The 16,145-nt window shown below is 36.6% G+C and overlaps 1 protein-coding gene across 1 annotated transcript in view; it reads right to left on the reverse strand.

Moving 5' to 3' along the window:
- Positions 1-1,995: 1,995 nt before the first annotated feature.
- The window catches only part of SNAP91 (synaptosomal-associated protein, 91kDa), a 149,931-nt gene continuing 135,781 nt past the window's right edge, over positions 1,996-16,145 (reverse strand). Inside the window, exons 25-27 of the mRNA XM_012638178.1 lie at positions 6,643-6,726; positions 5,894-5,998; positions 1,996-2,088 (exon numbers count right to left, since the gene is read on the reverse strand). Of these exons, the coding sequence (XP_012493632.1) occupies positions 1,996-2,088; positions 5,894-5,998; positions 6,643-6,726 (282 nt within the window). The remainder of the gene's footprint in view (positions 2,089-5,893; positions 5,999-6,642; positions 6,727-16,145) is intronic.

Raw genomic sequence — 16,145 nt, forward strand, 5'->3', positions numbered from 1 at the left:
TAAAAATTATATCAACAAAAATCTGAAATTTAGATACTTATTAGAAATTTTAGTAGTAAGACATTCAATACCAATTAAGAGTAGCTAACCTTTAAAAAAGAGCAGCCAGAAAAAGGGGCAGCATGGCAGTAACTTCCATTATTTTTCCTTCTATTCAGTTATGGGGTTCAATGAATCACTTACTAAACAGTAGAACTAGTGACAGAGGAGAAGAGAAGGGAGATATTCGTGGTAACTCAATGCCTCCTCTCAGCCCCCTCCCCACTTTCGTCCCTGGCTAATCTGTGCTTTGCCAGTCATTTCTGCCAGAAATTGCCAGAAATTGCTCCTGAGATCTTAAGGCTTGGCCACCTAGGTACATCGTCTTCATAAAATTGTCAATCTTAGTCCTTCTCTCCCTTTCTCCCTCCTGTGAATCACTTAGGGCAGGGACTGTCTCAGCATCTCTTGTTTCCTGTACTTATCAAAGTTCCTGGCATATGATAAAAGCAATATTTACTAAAGAAGAGGTGGATAAAAGGCTGGTCTGCGCAGTTTCCTTGGTCACTCCTGAAACTTTAATAAATGCTCATTGTCTTACTTATACCTACATTAGCTAACCAAAAGTGAAATAGAAAAGTTGGGCACAAGGAGAAATTACTTGGCGAGAAAGTAAGTCCTGAAAATGATATTAATATATTATTAATATTGTATAAGAAGAAAACCCCATAAAGCAGGAATCCACAAAAATCCTAGTAGGCATTAGGGAAAGTTTTTAATATAGGTGGTAGATGTATAATAAAAATAACACTGGACAGTGGTCCAAGAACTTCGACACTCTTTTTTCCTATGAAACTTTGGGAAATCATTTAATGCCCAAGGATCAGTTCTTTTAGCTGTGAAATGGAGGCAAAAAAAAAAAAATCTGGCTAGTTTATATCACAGTATTTCAATCTTCTACTTCTGTGGTCCCCATCCCCTGGGCCACAGACTGGTACTGGTCCGTGACCTGTTAGGAGTGAGTGAAGCTTCATGTGTATTTACAGCCGCTCCCCACCGCTCACATCACCGCCTGAGCCCCGCCTCCTGTCAGATTAGTGGCGGAATTAGATTCTGCATTATGGTGAGTTGTATAATTATTTCATTATATATTACAATGTAATAAAAACAGAAATAAAGTACACGATAAATGTAATGTGCTTGAATCATCCCAAAACATCCTCCCCTCCCCCCAGGTCCATGGAAACATTGTCTTCCATGAAAGCAGTCCCTGGTGCCAAAAGGGTTGAGGACTGCTGTTCTACTTAGAAGATCAAAGAAGTTAATAACTGGGAAGTAGATAAGAAAAGTACCATGTAAATTACTGTTCATCCCTTTAGCAAGTTATATGCTGAGAACCTATCCACTGTGTTAGGTGCTGAGTTAATAATAAACATTTTTCCTTCATCAATTTCCACCTATAAGTGCACCATTAATCATTTCATATATTATATGAATTTAAGAAATTTAAAACTAGAATATTAGAAATTTAAAATTCTGCTTGAATGCAGAGACGCAGAGGGTAACAATCTAAGCTTTACTTTATGAGGCAAAAGAAGGATAAACAAAATGAAAACACAATTATATAGCCACATATATTCTTAGATGACTTCTAAATGCAGTATTATAAATGTTAGCTTTCTATAAATTCCAGTCATCATATAATAAAGTGGTAATTTTCTAATTTACCAAGTAGCTTGGGCAATTTTTTGCTTTTAAGTCTAATCTTTGTGCTTAGGATGAGGACAATTTGGAGATTTCATTCCCCCCTACTTTTATAAATTAAGATTTAAAAAAGAATTCACTGATAAAGGTAGCTTTTAACATCAAATTTAACAGTAAAAGCACTCAAATTATTACTATTACACACAGCTATTCAAAACACAGAAATGACAAATATATCTGAAATAGCTAAGCATTGTACAGCTCATTATTACAGCCCACAGGAAAAGGTCAATATTAGATACCTTAAATTGTTTACAAGAAATCCTTGATGTTAAGATCCGCTAATGGGTCCTTTGCTGGAGGTTTCTTGGGACTCTGAGTGGCAGGTGTAGGGCTTGGAGAAAGCTAATGGGGAAAAAGCCAGCCCCAAAGAACAGAAATAGAAAGCAAACAGAGAGATAGATAAGCATTAGGCAGAACATACCACAGAAAACAAACATGCAGAAGATTAGATGGTTAAAGGCTTACAAAAGCTACTTTGTTCTACTTAGTCACAGTGTCGTGTTTAATTTTGGTTTGGTAAAATACACCTCAACTGATATCTGGCTTTCTTGGAATTCTTTGACATCAGATTTAGCCAAAGTAAAATTTAGGGACTCTGGTAGAACAATATGGATACGAGTTAGGGAAGATGTGAAAAACTAGTCACATAAAGATATTATGAATATAAAGTAAAACAAACGAATGACAATTGATTTCTCTATACAAAGGCATTTTTACTTTGAGTTATTAGTACCACTACACTAATAAAGCAATTTTATAGCTTTTCATATAGTGACAATGAATTGGAAGGAAAATTTGAAAGGAAACAGTTCATAGAAAGCCACTTAAGAAATTACTTAAAATTATAAGCTAAGTATACTTGCTTTTCATATAAATTTTTTAAAGTAAAAAGCAATCAAGTTTGGGGGCATTGCATGTTTCAGATGACCAGTTTCCTAGTAGTGAATGCCACTAAATTCTACTATAACCTATATAGCTTTTGGGAGGGGGAGAGGGTAAAACTAAGTATTAAATACTACAGGAAAGAATCCTACTGAACTCGTAGCAAAAATAATTAACTTACCTTGTTTCCGTTTAACCAAAACCTACATTATTTTTTCATGTGTGACAGACTTCTGAGAGCAGGCTTTTATAGGAATATTTATTAAGGCTTTGAAAAATCTCACAGTCTATATAAAGTAACAGTTGACATCTATGCTTTGAGTCTAATTAATCTCCTATGCTTGTAGTAACATGATGGAACATCATGGGGCAAGGATGTGTGTTTTATTGGTTCAGTAAACAGAGTTCCAGAAATACGGATGTTGATATTTGTTCCTATGTCTAGAAACTGATTGATTGCATTATCTGTCAGCCAAATTTTTATGTTTAAACCTGGAATAATGCTTCATAGAAATATCTTAAGAAATAAATGTAACGCTTGAAGTTGCTTAGAAGAGACTCAAGGATTGATTGGTCCATAAGTATTAATTAGGTGAGATGATAATATCATGATATCAGCCAATTAAAGAACAGTGGGATAGTCTAGGCATCAGTAATGAAAAACTGTTTTGTTTCCTGAAGCTGCAAACTCATGTTTTTTATTCTCTAGTTTAATTATGCTTCTTCTCTGTTATAAGAAATATAATCTAAAAATTGTAGAAATATGGCACATCATTCCCTGACTTATCATAAATTCAATTACTGATTAAAACAATGTGTTTTCATTGTATCATCTATTTTTCATTCTTCAAAAATTAAGTAAATAAATTGATGCTAATGCTGATATTATATAAGAAAAACAACTGCCTTAAGTAATAAAATTGTATTAATTTATTTCTAAAGCTTTCAGTATACCAAATACAATAAAGTTAAAAAAAACCTAAATAACATTGTTCCAAGTTCATAACACCAGAAACATCCCTCTTTTTTTTCAAAAAGGTGGTAGATAGCCGTGGATCTATTCAACCATCAAGGAAATAATCCTGATAAATGAGATCCCTTAGAATTTAAATATATCTAGGTTAAACTTAACCCCAACCATAATACCTAAAACCTTCTTTACTCTCCCTCAAAACAACTCTAGGCAGGATTCATTAGTCTTCGAGCAGAATGGAAAATTTCTCCTGAAGCCAGAGCATGGGTTATGGCCATGAAGGCAAGGGCTTCTCATGCTCTAAAATTTCTCTCTTTCAAAACCTACCACTATTCTCCTGGTCACTATGGCTTTTGAGGGGTTAAAGGGAAGAAGCTGAAAGCAAATTTTGGGAACAGATGGAGGATGGATTTAGAGAGAGATCAAAGAAGCAGAAGGATTAAGGTATATTCACAAAGCTCACAGTAGGCATCCTATGGATAAGATGATGTAAATACTTAATTGGGGGCCGGGCGGCGCGGTGGCTCAGGCCTGTAGTCCTAGCACTCTGGGAGGCCGAGGCGGGCGGATTGTTTGAGCTCAGGAGTTCGAGACCAGCCTGAGCAAGAGCGAGACCCCGTCTCTACTAAAAAAAATAGAAAGAAATTATCTGGACAACTAAAAATATATAGAAAAAATTAGCCGGGCATGGTGGTGCATGCCTGTAGTCCCAGCTACTGGGGAGGCTGAAGCAGGAGGATCGCTTGAGCCCAGGAGTTTGAGGTTGCTGTGAGCTAGGCTGACGCCATGGCACTCACTCTAGCCCGGGCAACAGAGTGAGACTCTGTATCAAAAAAAAAAAACAAAATACTTATCTGGTAAGTTAAAAAATATAGCAATAAAACCATTTACTGATGTCATTAAAATATATTTGAGCTATTTGGTTTAGTTTGCTTAGCATGCTGATACTAAAGTTATAATTTTGTGTTCTGACTCTGTCTAAATCCATTTCTCATGGTGAAAACCTCTTTGGTTCTACCACTTTGGCCAGACAATTTAAAAGAGGAATCAAGAAAGGGTGACGCAGCAGTATGACTAGCACTCCTGGCAGCAAAACACTTCCACAAAGTGCACAGATTTGGGCATCTTTCTTTATAAATGGAAGTAGCACATTGTGTCATAAGAAATTCAGTCTCACCCATAGAGAGGTTTTCCCTTTGCCCAGAATCCTGGTAGGTAACCTCTAAATCCTTGTAATTTCCTGAGTGATAGGAATGCCTTTGTTATACGTGGTGGGCTCCTGAAACCAAACCTAATAGTTTATGCTAACAAGGTGACTCAGAGTGGAGACTGGCCATGCCAGAGAGACCAACCATGTGATTAGAGGGTTGGGTCTTTGGGCTGTATGATGCCAGCCTGATCTCTGGGGAAGGAGGAGGGTTGGAGACTGCATTTGACTAAGTGGGTAATAATTCGACCAATCGTTCCTACATAATGAAGCCTCAATAACTCTGGACACTGGAGCTTGGGTGAGCTTCCTGAGTAGGCAATGCTGTGTGTGCACTGTCACACAGAAGCCAGGAGAACACGTCCCTGAAGACAAAGAAGCTTCATTCTTGGTACACTCCCAGATGACTTCTGTGTCTCTCTTCCTATAGCTGGTTCTAATTTGTATCCTTCCACTACAATCAAACTGTAATCATACGTTTAGCATTTTTCTGAGTACCATGATTAATTTGAGGGAATCTGAGGATGGCCATGGAAAAGCTTGAATTTGTAGCCAGCTGGTCTGAAGTGAAGGTGGCCTTGCGGACTTCCAAACTTGTGCCTGCTGTCTGAGATGAGGGGATTCTAACGGGGACTGTTCCTACAGACTTTGTAGTTTGGCAAATTCATTGCAGTTAGTGTCACAAGTCTTGGGCAGACTTGGCAGTCTGGAGGACTGTGCCTCTAACCTTTTTGGCTAACTCTGAGAATCAAAAACAATAATTAATAATATAAAAAAACTATGGATCGGGAGCACTCATTTCTCTGGGAGATATGCCTTGGATGCCCCAACTGTCTGGTTGTTCTCAAGAACCATTCTTGAATTAAGTAGGAAAAGAATGGAGGGACCTTAGGACAGTTAATTATTTCTATCATTTTTCTCCAAACCTCACACTATTGCTAATCTGTCTCCCATGTTCCTATTACTTCTGAAACAACAGGTATGCGTATCATATTAGGTAAAAACACTCTTTAAACAGCTTGCCATGTGAAAGTTTCATACTTATAAGTTAACGCTGCTGATCTGTGGACATTTAGGAAACTGACCTGTGTGCCAGGTACAGCGGCAGCTCCAAAGGGCGGTCTCATCATGGGCTGTGCGAACATGACGGGCTGCTGTGGCATCATGGGCATGCCCGTCCCAGCAGGAGGCTGAGGAGGAAGAGTGGTTCAGCGCATGAGTGGAACTCCTAGGCAATACCCTGACATTTATGGCTTCTCTGTGCTTCTAACAACTTCTGAGGAACCCACAACTGTGAGAAAATATAATTTGTAATTTTCAACTCTGTGCACCATGAGGCTAGTGGATGGGAGAGAGTCACTTTGGCGGGTGGGGCATGGGCCCGGTCGGCCAGCAGCATCCTCATCCCAACTGGGCTTTGTTGTTTATTTACCATCTTATGTAAGCATAATTTTTAAAGAATAAAACATTTCTTTATCAAAGATGGCCCTAAATTTGGCTGGTGGTAAAAGTGATAAGTAAAAAATCCTAATACAGTAATTTAAAAGTTGATTTTGATGATTAAGATAAGATTATGTTTGGTTAATACTATTACAAAAATGATATAACAATGTACTATAGAAATTAATTTGATGGTGGAATTTAAGTATTTTATAATTGATTTTATCACTTTATATTTAGACCACTGAAGGTCTAAAGCAGATGACTTAACCTTTTAAGTTTCACTTACTGCATTTTGGGAAGAATTATATTCTATAGGAATACTTGTTAATTTGGGATTTGGCACAGAACTTACATATATCAATTACAATTTTTAGCACAGGTCATCACTCACCATTCCAAATCCTGCTCCAGGTTGTCCAACCGATGCGGCCCCGGCAACAGGAGGAACTGAACTGGTTGGAGGTACAGCTCCTTGCTATAACGCACACACATACCACACCACACAAAATACAAACACACACACACACAACAATAAACAAAAAGAACCAACATAATTTTGTTTTAAAATAATATAATTTAAAAATGCATGCATCTCAAGTATGTATGTGAGAATATGTAAGGAAATTGTTTTAAATTAAAAAATGAAAGAGGCTCTAGTACCACGGTGATGATGTAAACAAAGTTACTGTCTTGATGACATCATTTGGACTTGCTGCCCTGCAGCTTATGCGAAGTATTGGGCGTCCTCTCTATCTCCTTAGACCCATCCTCACTGGAAATGAGTCAAATTTCTGTAAGCTTGTCTTTTCCTATCATTGTATCCTCTAAGAGGTATTGAGTTAGACATTTGAGGATCATGATTTCACTTACATTTCAATGCTTGGTTTCCATCCGTCTCATTTTTATTTTATTCTTTTCTGTGTTATTCTTGCTTTTTTCTGACTTTTGATTGTTGTACTTATGCACAAAGACCAAAATTAATTCTAAGTGTTAGAAAGCATTTAGAAGACTATGTAATATAGCACGCATATCCCATTTCAGATACAGGTGTAACAGTTTTCAATCATATGTCAAAGCCCCCTAATACTTCCCTTTTGTTTGAAATTAACACCACTGCAATCCTGTACATTTAAATTAACCATCAGAGAAAACCTAATTAAAAAAGAAAATGGTGTAGTGATATCAGCAAAAATGGTGGAGTAGGAAACTCCAAAAGTCACCCTAACCATAAAAGCAAAATAGGCAACAATTGTCAGAATTAACTTTTTAGAACTCTAGAAATGAACTAAAAGCTTACAGCAATCCAGGAAGTACTTTTTCAAGAAACTCTGTTGAATCTGATAAGAACAGGGAGCTTCGTGGCATTTTAACATACCTTAGTCCTACCCTCTGTTCTTTAGGTTGGCTGTAGTCTTAAAAATATCATACATTCCCAATAAGACTATATAAGAGGGAGCAGGATATATTTAATTATTTGCTCTGTCCTCTCTGAGTGGCTCTCTGGAAAGACTGCCTTAAAAGGCTTGTCTTTGTCTTGCCTAACTGGGAATGCACCTAGGTGCTAAAGTCATTACCTGAAGACATTTGTGGACAATATAGGCAAATAGTTTAGTTGTTCCTATCTGAGGCAGTGAATAACAGGTAGAATAAATAAAAAGCTTGGGAGGAAAGGCTGGGGAATGAGATACTTTGTGAATTAAGGGTTGAAAAGCTCGAACATAATCCTGGGTATTTAGAAGGCCATGCACATGCCCAGGGCTACGCACATGCTCAGGGAAGATTTCAGAAGGATTCAAGCTCTCACCTCTGGCTAACCTTGAGCCTCTGCACAAGCAGTAAGTGAAGGCTAAGGTAGAGCTGCAAACTGCCTGGTTGAGATTGAAGACATGCTCCAACATACACACAGAGTCCCTCTGCAAAGACTGGGAGATATTTTTGATTCCAGGAGTTTAAGGAATATCTGTCCAATCATTAGCTGACCACTTAGCTAAAGGAATAGAGACTTCAGTGGTCACAGATGACAAAGAACACAGACTTTACAGAATTAGTTCAGAATGGTCACTAAACAACAACTATAAAAAGTAGCAACAATAAACTCTGGGGAAAGAGCAGAATTTGATTTCCTGAGTTGCCACATGATAACATTCAAAGGCCCAAGTTTTAGTAAAAACTCACAAAGCATACGAAGAAACAAGAACGTATGGCCCATACACAAGAGAAAGATCTCAAATCAATAACATAAATTTCCACCTTAAGAAACTAGAAAAGGCCGGTGTGGTGGCTCATGCCTATAATCCTAGTACTTTGGGAGGCCAAGGTAGGAGAATTGCTTGAGGTCAGGAGTTCAAGACCAGCCTGAGCAACAGCGAGACCCTGTCTCTATTAAAAATAATAAAACAAAATTATCCAGGCAACTAAACACAGAAAAAATTAGCTGGGTGTGGTGGCGTGCACCTGCAGTCCCAGTTACTTGGGAGGCTGAGGCAGGAGGATGGCTTGAGCCCAGGAGTTTGAGGTTGCTGTGAGCTAGGCTGATGCCACGGCACTCTAGCCTGGGCAACAGAGTGAGACTCTGTCTCGGGGGGGGCGGGGGAAGAAACTAGCAAAAAGAAGAGGAAACTAAATCCAAAGTAAGCCCAGAGGAAGGCAATAATAATGATTACAGTGTATATAAATGAAATAAAGAATGGAAAAACAAAAGAGGAAATCAAAGAGACAAAAAATTTCCTCTTGGAAAAAGATCAATAAGATTGACAAACTTTTACCTAGAAAAACCAAGACAAAAAGAAGCTCAAATGGACAAAATCAGGAAAGAAAGTGGTGGCACTACTACCAAACTGATAGAAATAAAAAGGATTATGAAGAAGTATTATGAGTAATTATATACTAAAACATTACATAACCTCAACAAAATGGTCAAATTTCTAGAAAGACATAAACTATCCAAACTGATTCAATAAGAAACAGGAAATCTGAATAGATATATAACAAGTAAAGAAATTAATCAGTAAGCACAAAACTTCCATCAAAGAAAAGCCAAGAACTAGATGGCTTCACTGGTAAATTCTACCAAATGCGTAAATAATTAATATGAATTCTTCTCAAGCTCTCCAAAAAAACAAAAGGGGGGAACACTTCCTAATCATTCTTTGATGCCAGCATTACCCTGATACCAAAGCCAAGCAAAGATATCACAAAAAAAAAACTACAGACCAATATCCCTTATGAACATTGACACAAAAATCTTCAACAAAACACTAGCATACAGAATCTAGCAGATATTAAAAGGATCATACACCATGGCCAAGTAGGGTTTATCCCAGGAATGCAAGGTTGGCTTAATAGATGGAAATTAATGAATGTAATACACCATATTAATAGAATAAAAGAAAAAAATACAGGATTATAGTGAATTCTTATAATTTTTTTGTTACCTCAGCATCTATTTTGATTATATCTTTAACTTTCTCCTATTAAAAGCAGGGCTTAGTCACCCTTGACACAGTTTCTAGTTCTCTGACTCCTCACATGGTTCCTCACATGGAATTTGTGCCTACTTGTTGTAAACCCACAAATTAAAACTCCCCATGGGAAACCTGATTCAGTTATGTCCTGGACCCCAATAAAGGTTTTGGCCCACAGGTCCCTCACTCTATCTCTCTCTCTCTTGCTCCTCACCCACTGGTTGAATACATATGTCCTGGAAGGCTCTCTCCTTCCCATTGGCTTTGAGAAGTGTGTTGCCCTGTTCCCTCTGGGATCTATAAGTAACAAAACTGCTTATGTTATTTCATGTGTTTTACTGTGCTGCCTCTTCTGTGTTTTACCTGACTGACACACCTGAATCTATAATATCTTCTTTCCCAATGAGGGCTCTCTACTGAGAGTGGCTATTTTGGTAGGAATAGACTGGGCACAGGTCACACAAGAGCCACAAGGGCATTTGCCAGTATTAACAAATTTCCTGTGAGAGAGATACCTGGTCACAGGTCAGATACTTAGGCCATATACCAGAATGAAGAAGTATCCTGTGAAAGGGACACATCCACAACCGTCTCCTCTGGAGCCCTGTCTGGGCAAGGCTAGAGTTTATAGCCACTCTCCTAAGAGAGACCTCAAGACCAAATTAGAAAAAATCACAATGATCATCTAATAGATCCAGAAAAAGCACTTAACCAAAACCTTTCAAGACCAAAAACAAACAAACACAAAAATATTCAACACACTAAATAAAAATAGAAGGGAAATTCCTCCACTTGATAAAGGGCATCGACAAAAAACCCACATCTAACATCATACTTGGTGGTAAATGACTGAAAGCTTTCTTCATAAGAACAAGATAAGGATGTACTGGAAATTCTAGTTACGGTAATTGGTAGGAAAAAGAAAGAAATACCATGCAGATAGGAAAGGAAAGAATATCACTATTCATAGATGACATGAGTTATATATAGAAGACCCTAAAGAATCCACATATAAAAATTATTAAAGCTAATAAACAAGTTAATCAAAGTTGCAGAATACAAGATCAATATACAAAAATCAGTGTACTGTTCATTGTACACTAGCAATGAACAATCCAAAAATGTAATCATGAAAACAATCCCATTTAAAATAGCATCACAAATAATAAAATATTTAGGAATAAGTTTAACAAGTACAAGACTTATGCATTGACAACTATAAAACATTGTTCAAAGAAATTAAAGAAGAACTAAATAAATGGAAAGATGTCCTTTGTTCATGGATTGGAAGATTTACTATTGTTAAAATGGCAATAATTTGCAAATTGCTATATAGATTGAAGGTAATCCCTATCAAAATTTCAAATGCATTTTTTGGAGACATGGACAATCTGAACCTAAAATTGGTATGGAAATTCAAGGGAACCAGAATAGCCAAAACATTCTTGAAAAAGAACAACAAATTGGAGTACTCACACTTCCTGGTTTCAAAACTTAATACAAAGCTACATTAATCAAAACAATGTGGTACTGGCATAAGGACAGACATACAGAACAATACAACAGAATAAAATGTCTGGAAATGAAGCCATACATCTATGGTCAATTGATTCTTGACAAGCGTATCATGATCAATTAATGTAGAAATAATAGTCTTTTCAACAAATGATTCTGAGACAACTGAATTTCCACATGACATAATGAATTTGGACCCCTATCTCACATCATGTAAAATAAATGAGCTCAAAATAGGTCAAAGACTTAATGTAAGAGATGAAACTAGGAAACTCTTAGAAAAAAACATAGGTGAAAAACTTGAAGACCTTGGATTAAGACAATGGTTTCTCAAATATGACACCAAAAGCACAAGCAATAAAACATATAAATTAGATTTTATCAAAATTAAAAACTTTTGTACATAGAAGGACACTATCAAGAAATCAAAAAGATAGCTCACAGAGAGAAAATATTTGCAAATCATGTATCTTATGAGCATCTATTAATAGTATCCAGAATATATAAAGATCTCTTATAAACTCCACAATAAAAAGAAACCCATTATAAAAAGGGCAAAGGATGTTATAGGGTAGCAGAATATGCCATCCCAAAATATGCCACTTTGGCATAAGAATTATTTTGAGCTGAAGGCAACTGGAAAGAAACAGATACAAGAAAATCTCTCTGCATTCCCTCTATTTGGGACATAAATTTAGAGATGTTTCTTCTCCCCTCTCTATCAGGAAGGACAAAAGTTCACCACCAGAGACAACTTTAGACCCTAATCAGCCTGAAGAGGACACCAGAGGAAACTGCATAACAAACTTTACTAACTGGCATTTATTGGCCATTAGCTTTCCCATATATTGGCCATTCTAGAAACTGAAAGTCCTTTTCCTTGGTCTTGTCACTTCTCTAAAAATTTATCATTCCTCTGCTAAGATGCTATATAAGACCATGTTCTAATCATTCTTTTGAGCTATTCATCCTGAGTGCTCCCATGTATAATAAGCATGATATGCACATGCTAATGAACTTCTGCTTGTTTTACTCTTGTTAATTTCTTTGGTCAGTCCAATGTATAGGGCTCCAGCCAGAGAACCTAGGAGGGTAGTAGGAAAAAATAATTTTTCCTACAATGTGAATAGATACTCCTCTAAAGAAGATATACAAATAGCCAATAAGCACAGGAAAATATGTTCAACATCATTAGTCATTAGGGAAATGGATATTGAAACCGCAATGAAAAATCATTTCATGCTCACCAGGATGATGTAATAAACAATGAAATGGAAAATAACAAGTGCTAGGGAAGATATAGAAAAATTGAAACTCTATGTATTGCTGGTGGAACTGTGAAATGATGCAGCTGCTATAGAAAAGTTTGGCAGTTCCTCAAGAAGTTAAACATAGAGTTACACATGACCCAGCAATTCCATTCCTAAGTATATACTCAAAAGAATTGAGGACATATGTTCATACAAAAACTTGTATATGAATAACAGAAGCATTCTATTATTATGTGTAATAAAAACAACACAAATGTCCATCAGCTGATGAATGGGTAAACAAAATGTGGTATCTCAACGCAATGTTCTATATTCAGCCATAAAAATGAATGAAGTACTGATACACGCCACAACATAGATAAACCTCGAAAATGTTATGCTAAGCGAAAGAAGGCAGGCACAAAAGGCTATGTGTTATATGAAGTATAATATTTTGTTTATATGAAATATAAACAGAAGAGGCAAATCAACAGAAAACGAGAGTAAATTATTAGATACCAGGGGATAGGAAGAGAGGAAAAATGGAAAGGACTGTGTTTCTTCTTGGGGTCATGGAAATGTTCTGGCATTAGACAATGGTGATGGTTTCACAACATTGTAAATATACTAATAATCACTAAATTTGTAGACTTTAAAATTGTTAAAATGGTAAATGTAAATGTTTTGTGAATTTTATCTCAATAAAAAATTTTTCAAAAGAAAAAAATACCTACCAAGATTACATTTCAGATTCACTCTTTACCCATCATTTCAATAGGCTAGGTGGTAGGTTATTTACCAGACCCAAATTGCATCATTAGGACTTAAGGTTATGAAAGAGAAAATGGTTTTCTTAGTTATCAAAATCAAATGAACTTGTAGAAATTCTTGATCAAATGAGTCAAATAACTTAAAGAGATCGTCTAAGTTTGCCATTTTACTAAAATGATAGATTAACTCTTAGATTCTGTGATGACGAAAACATTTTAATTGAGATGCCATTAGACTGGGACAGCTCTAGCATTTTAAGCTCCTACATAAGCAAACAGAAACCCCACAAAAGGATAAAATGCAACCAGAGACTTTATCAATCAGAAACTGCTAACTAACCTCTAACTAGACACTTTACCAATCAGAAATCACCAACTAACTTCTAACTAGGATTTTTCTATTCTAACCAATCAAACATATTTTGTCTTACTTCCATGTCAGCCTACCAAAGCTCGCTCCCAATGCTGCAGTGTCAGAGCTCTCTGAACCTCTTCTGGGTCTGAGTGCTGCCTGATTCATGAATTGTTCTCTGTTCCAATAAATTGTTAAATTTATTTTGCCCAAAGTTTTAACAGTGACCTTCCTGCAAAATGCACGTATTTCTCAATTGCAAGTATCTTTCCAGTTTTTATGATGAAAACTTAATAGGTCTGCTATGCATTGGAAAATAGGAGTAAGTAACCCAAGAAACATAGGGCTGCTAATTGGCATGATGACAGAGCCTGTTAGCAGACACATTTCAAGTATTCAAGTCCTGTTAAGGTTGCTAGATCTATTTGGGTTCTGTGATCTGAAAAATTTTATGTCTGTATTTCTAAGCAGCAAAAAAAGGAAATTTGAAATAAGGTTGGAAAAGTAACCTTAGTTCTCATCTATCAATAAAATCCTTAGTGGGCAGCAAAAAGATTTCTATTCCCACATCTACTCCTTGTACATCTTTCTCAAAAGCAAAGGCCTGCAGATTACCAGGAAAATTTGGAAGCACTGCTTTGCTGCTTCTGAAGCACAAGTTTCTGGTGTCGCTCTTCTTTTTCTTGAATGTTCTTAGAAAGAGACTATCAAGGAATAAAAGATGGAAGAGATGTTTTATGAGGGGATGGCGGTGGGTGCAGGGGCATTTATGCCAGAGGCCCTCAGAATGATTTCTTAAGTATAAGCAAAGCCAGAGCTCTGTTAAGAAAGAAGAGCTTTGTAAAAAGAAAACAGAGTAAATGATAGTGAATTTACAAAAGACTATAGATAATACTAAGAATTAATAAAGCTAAAATAATTATATATAAAAGAGCCTTTATCTAGTGGCGTAAAAAGTGAAGGAAAATAAAGGAAATAAAACTACATATAACTCTGCCATTGTAATAAATTGTTTTTGTTGTTCTATTTTTTCTTTCCACAGCTCTATGGATATTTTATATTAAAACCTACCATATTTAACTTTCTGGAGTTTAATTACCAATAATTAGAAATTTTCTGCTTCATAAACAAGGACTTTAGGGGTAAAAAAAAAATATGAAAATATTAATCTCAGTCTCAGTGACAGTGCCTGCCAATCAGTTGGCAGTTTTCCTATCCTGTAGACACAAAATAGTTAGTTAAGTACCTGATGCATTCTTAACCTTGTACAGTTAAAACCTTGATCTCGGGGTGGGGAGGTGGGTGATGGCCAAGGAAGTTCTCTCCTACTTAATACTATTTTTAAAGTGCTTCTCCTTTGATCCTTTCTGGGTTAATGGCCTCTTTTATTTAGCAAACTGCCCTATATAGAAACCTGAGTCACCTCCCCTGCTTGCCCCCTTCACAATGATCCCCAGGTGGGTGGAGTCTACCCGAGAATTTGCTTTCTTTTCTACCCTTCTATCCTCACTTCAGGCTCTCATCGTTTTTTTTTTAACCTACAGTTGATCTGCCGGATATCAGTGTTCTCGCCACCATTGCTTCTAAGCCCCTTTACTCCACTTCAGACCATGCTATTCTAGTGATGGTTCTGACACCGCCCTGTGAAAAAAAATTTTACCTGTTGATTAGCGCACCACTAAAGTATCCTCAAAGCAGCACATAGGGCCTCACTAATTTTGCATAGAAGAGAATTGGAAAAGTAATTTCTCTTCTTTGCTAATGATAATATACATTGTGAGATTTAATGTCATTACCTAGTAGGAACAGATTGAAAAGATCAATTCTAAAGAAGTTTTTTCTTTCTTTAGAGATTTTATTTACCTTTATTGAATCTCTTTCTCCCTACCCACAGCAAAACAGAGGCTCTCAAATGATTCCGTATCTAAGAATAGAGTGCGACCCCTAGGCCAGAGTGCTACCTGCTTAGGGTCTCAGCGTCTGCGCCACCAGGCACAAGTAAATGCTTGGGGTCCTGGGTGATAATTAGAGTCCCTTTGACCCTCACACGGTCCTGGTTTGGAAATATATGTTATGGTCATCTTAGGCATAGGTCAGTTTAAGAGAGACTTGCAGTTTTCTACTAAGTATCCTTTGTAAACATTAAAATAAAACTCTTTAATGTATAGCTAAAGGCAAAAACTGTTCTCAAGTACTGTTTTAAAATAATGCATAGAAAAATTTATAGAGATAAATACCTAGATACAATAGGTAATGTTCTCACGGTTATCTGTTAGAAACCAGTTCTTAATGTTAACTTCTTTTAGACTGTGAACTCACCAAAGGCAGAGAACATAAGAGCGTAGATTTCCTGCTCTCTTACAAACACCACAAAGTGTGGAGAGAGTGGGGAGACCAAAGGAAACGTTTTGAGAACCCAGGTCTGAGCACAGAATGTATTTTCCTGTAGAAACTATATACGGATTGTAATTTAATTAATACTATTAGTATTGCTTAGTGGCAAATTCTGGATTTAAAAGGCCTTTTTAAAGACTTATTCGAAA

This window comes from Propithecus coquereli, unplaced genomic scaffold (assembly GCF_000956105.1).
Source record: "Propithecus coquereli isolate 6110/MARCELLA unplaced genomic scaffold, Pcoq_1.0 Scaffold127, whole genome shotgun sequence".
In the NCBI taxonomy this organism is placed as follows: Eukaryota; Metazoa; Chordata; class Mammalia; order Primates; family Indriidae; genus Propithecus; species Propithecus coquereli.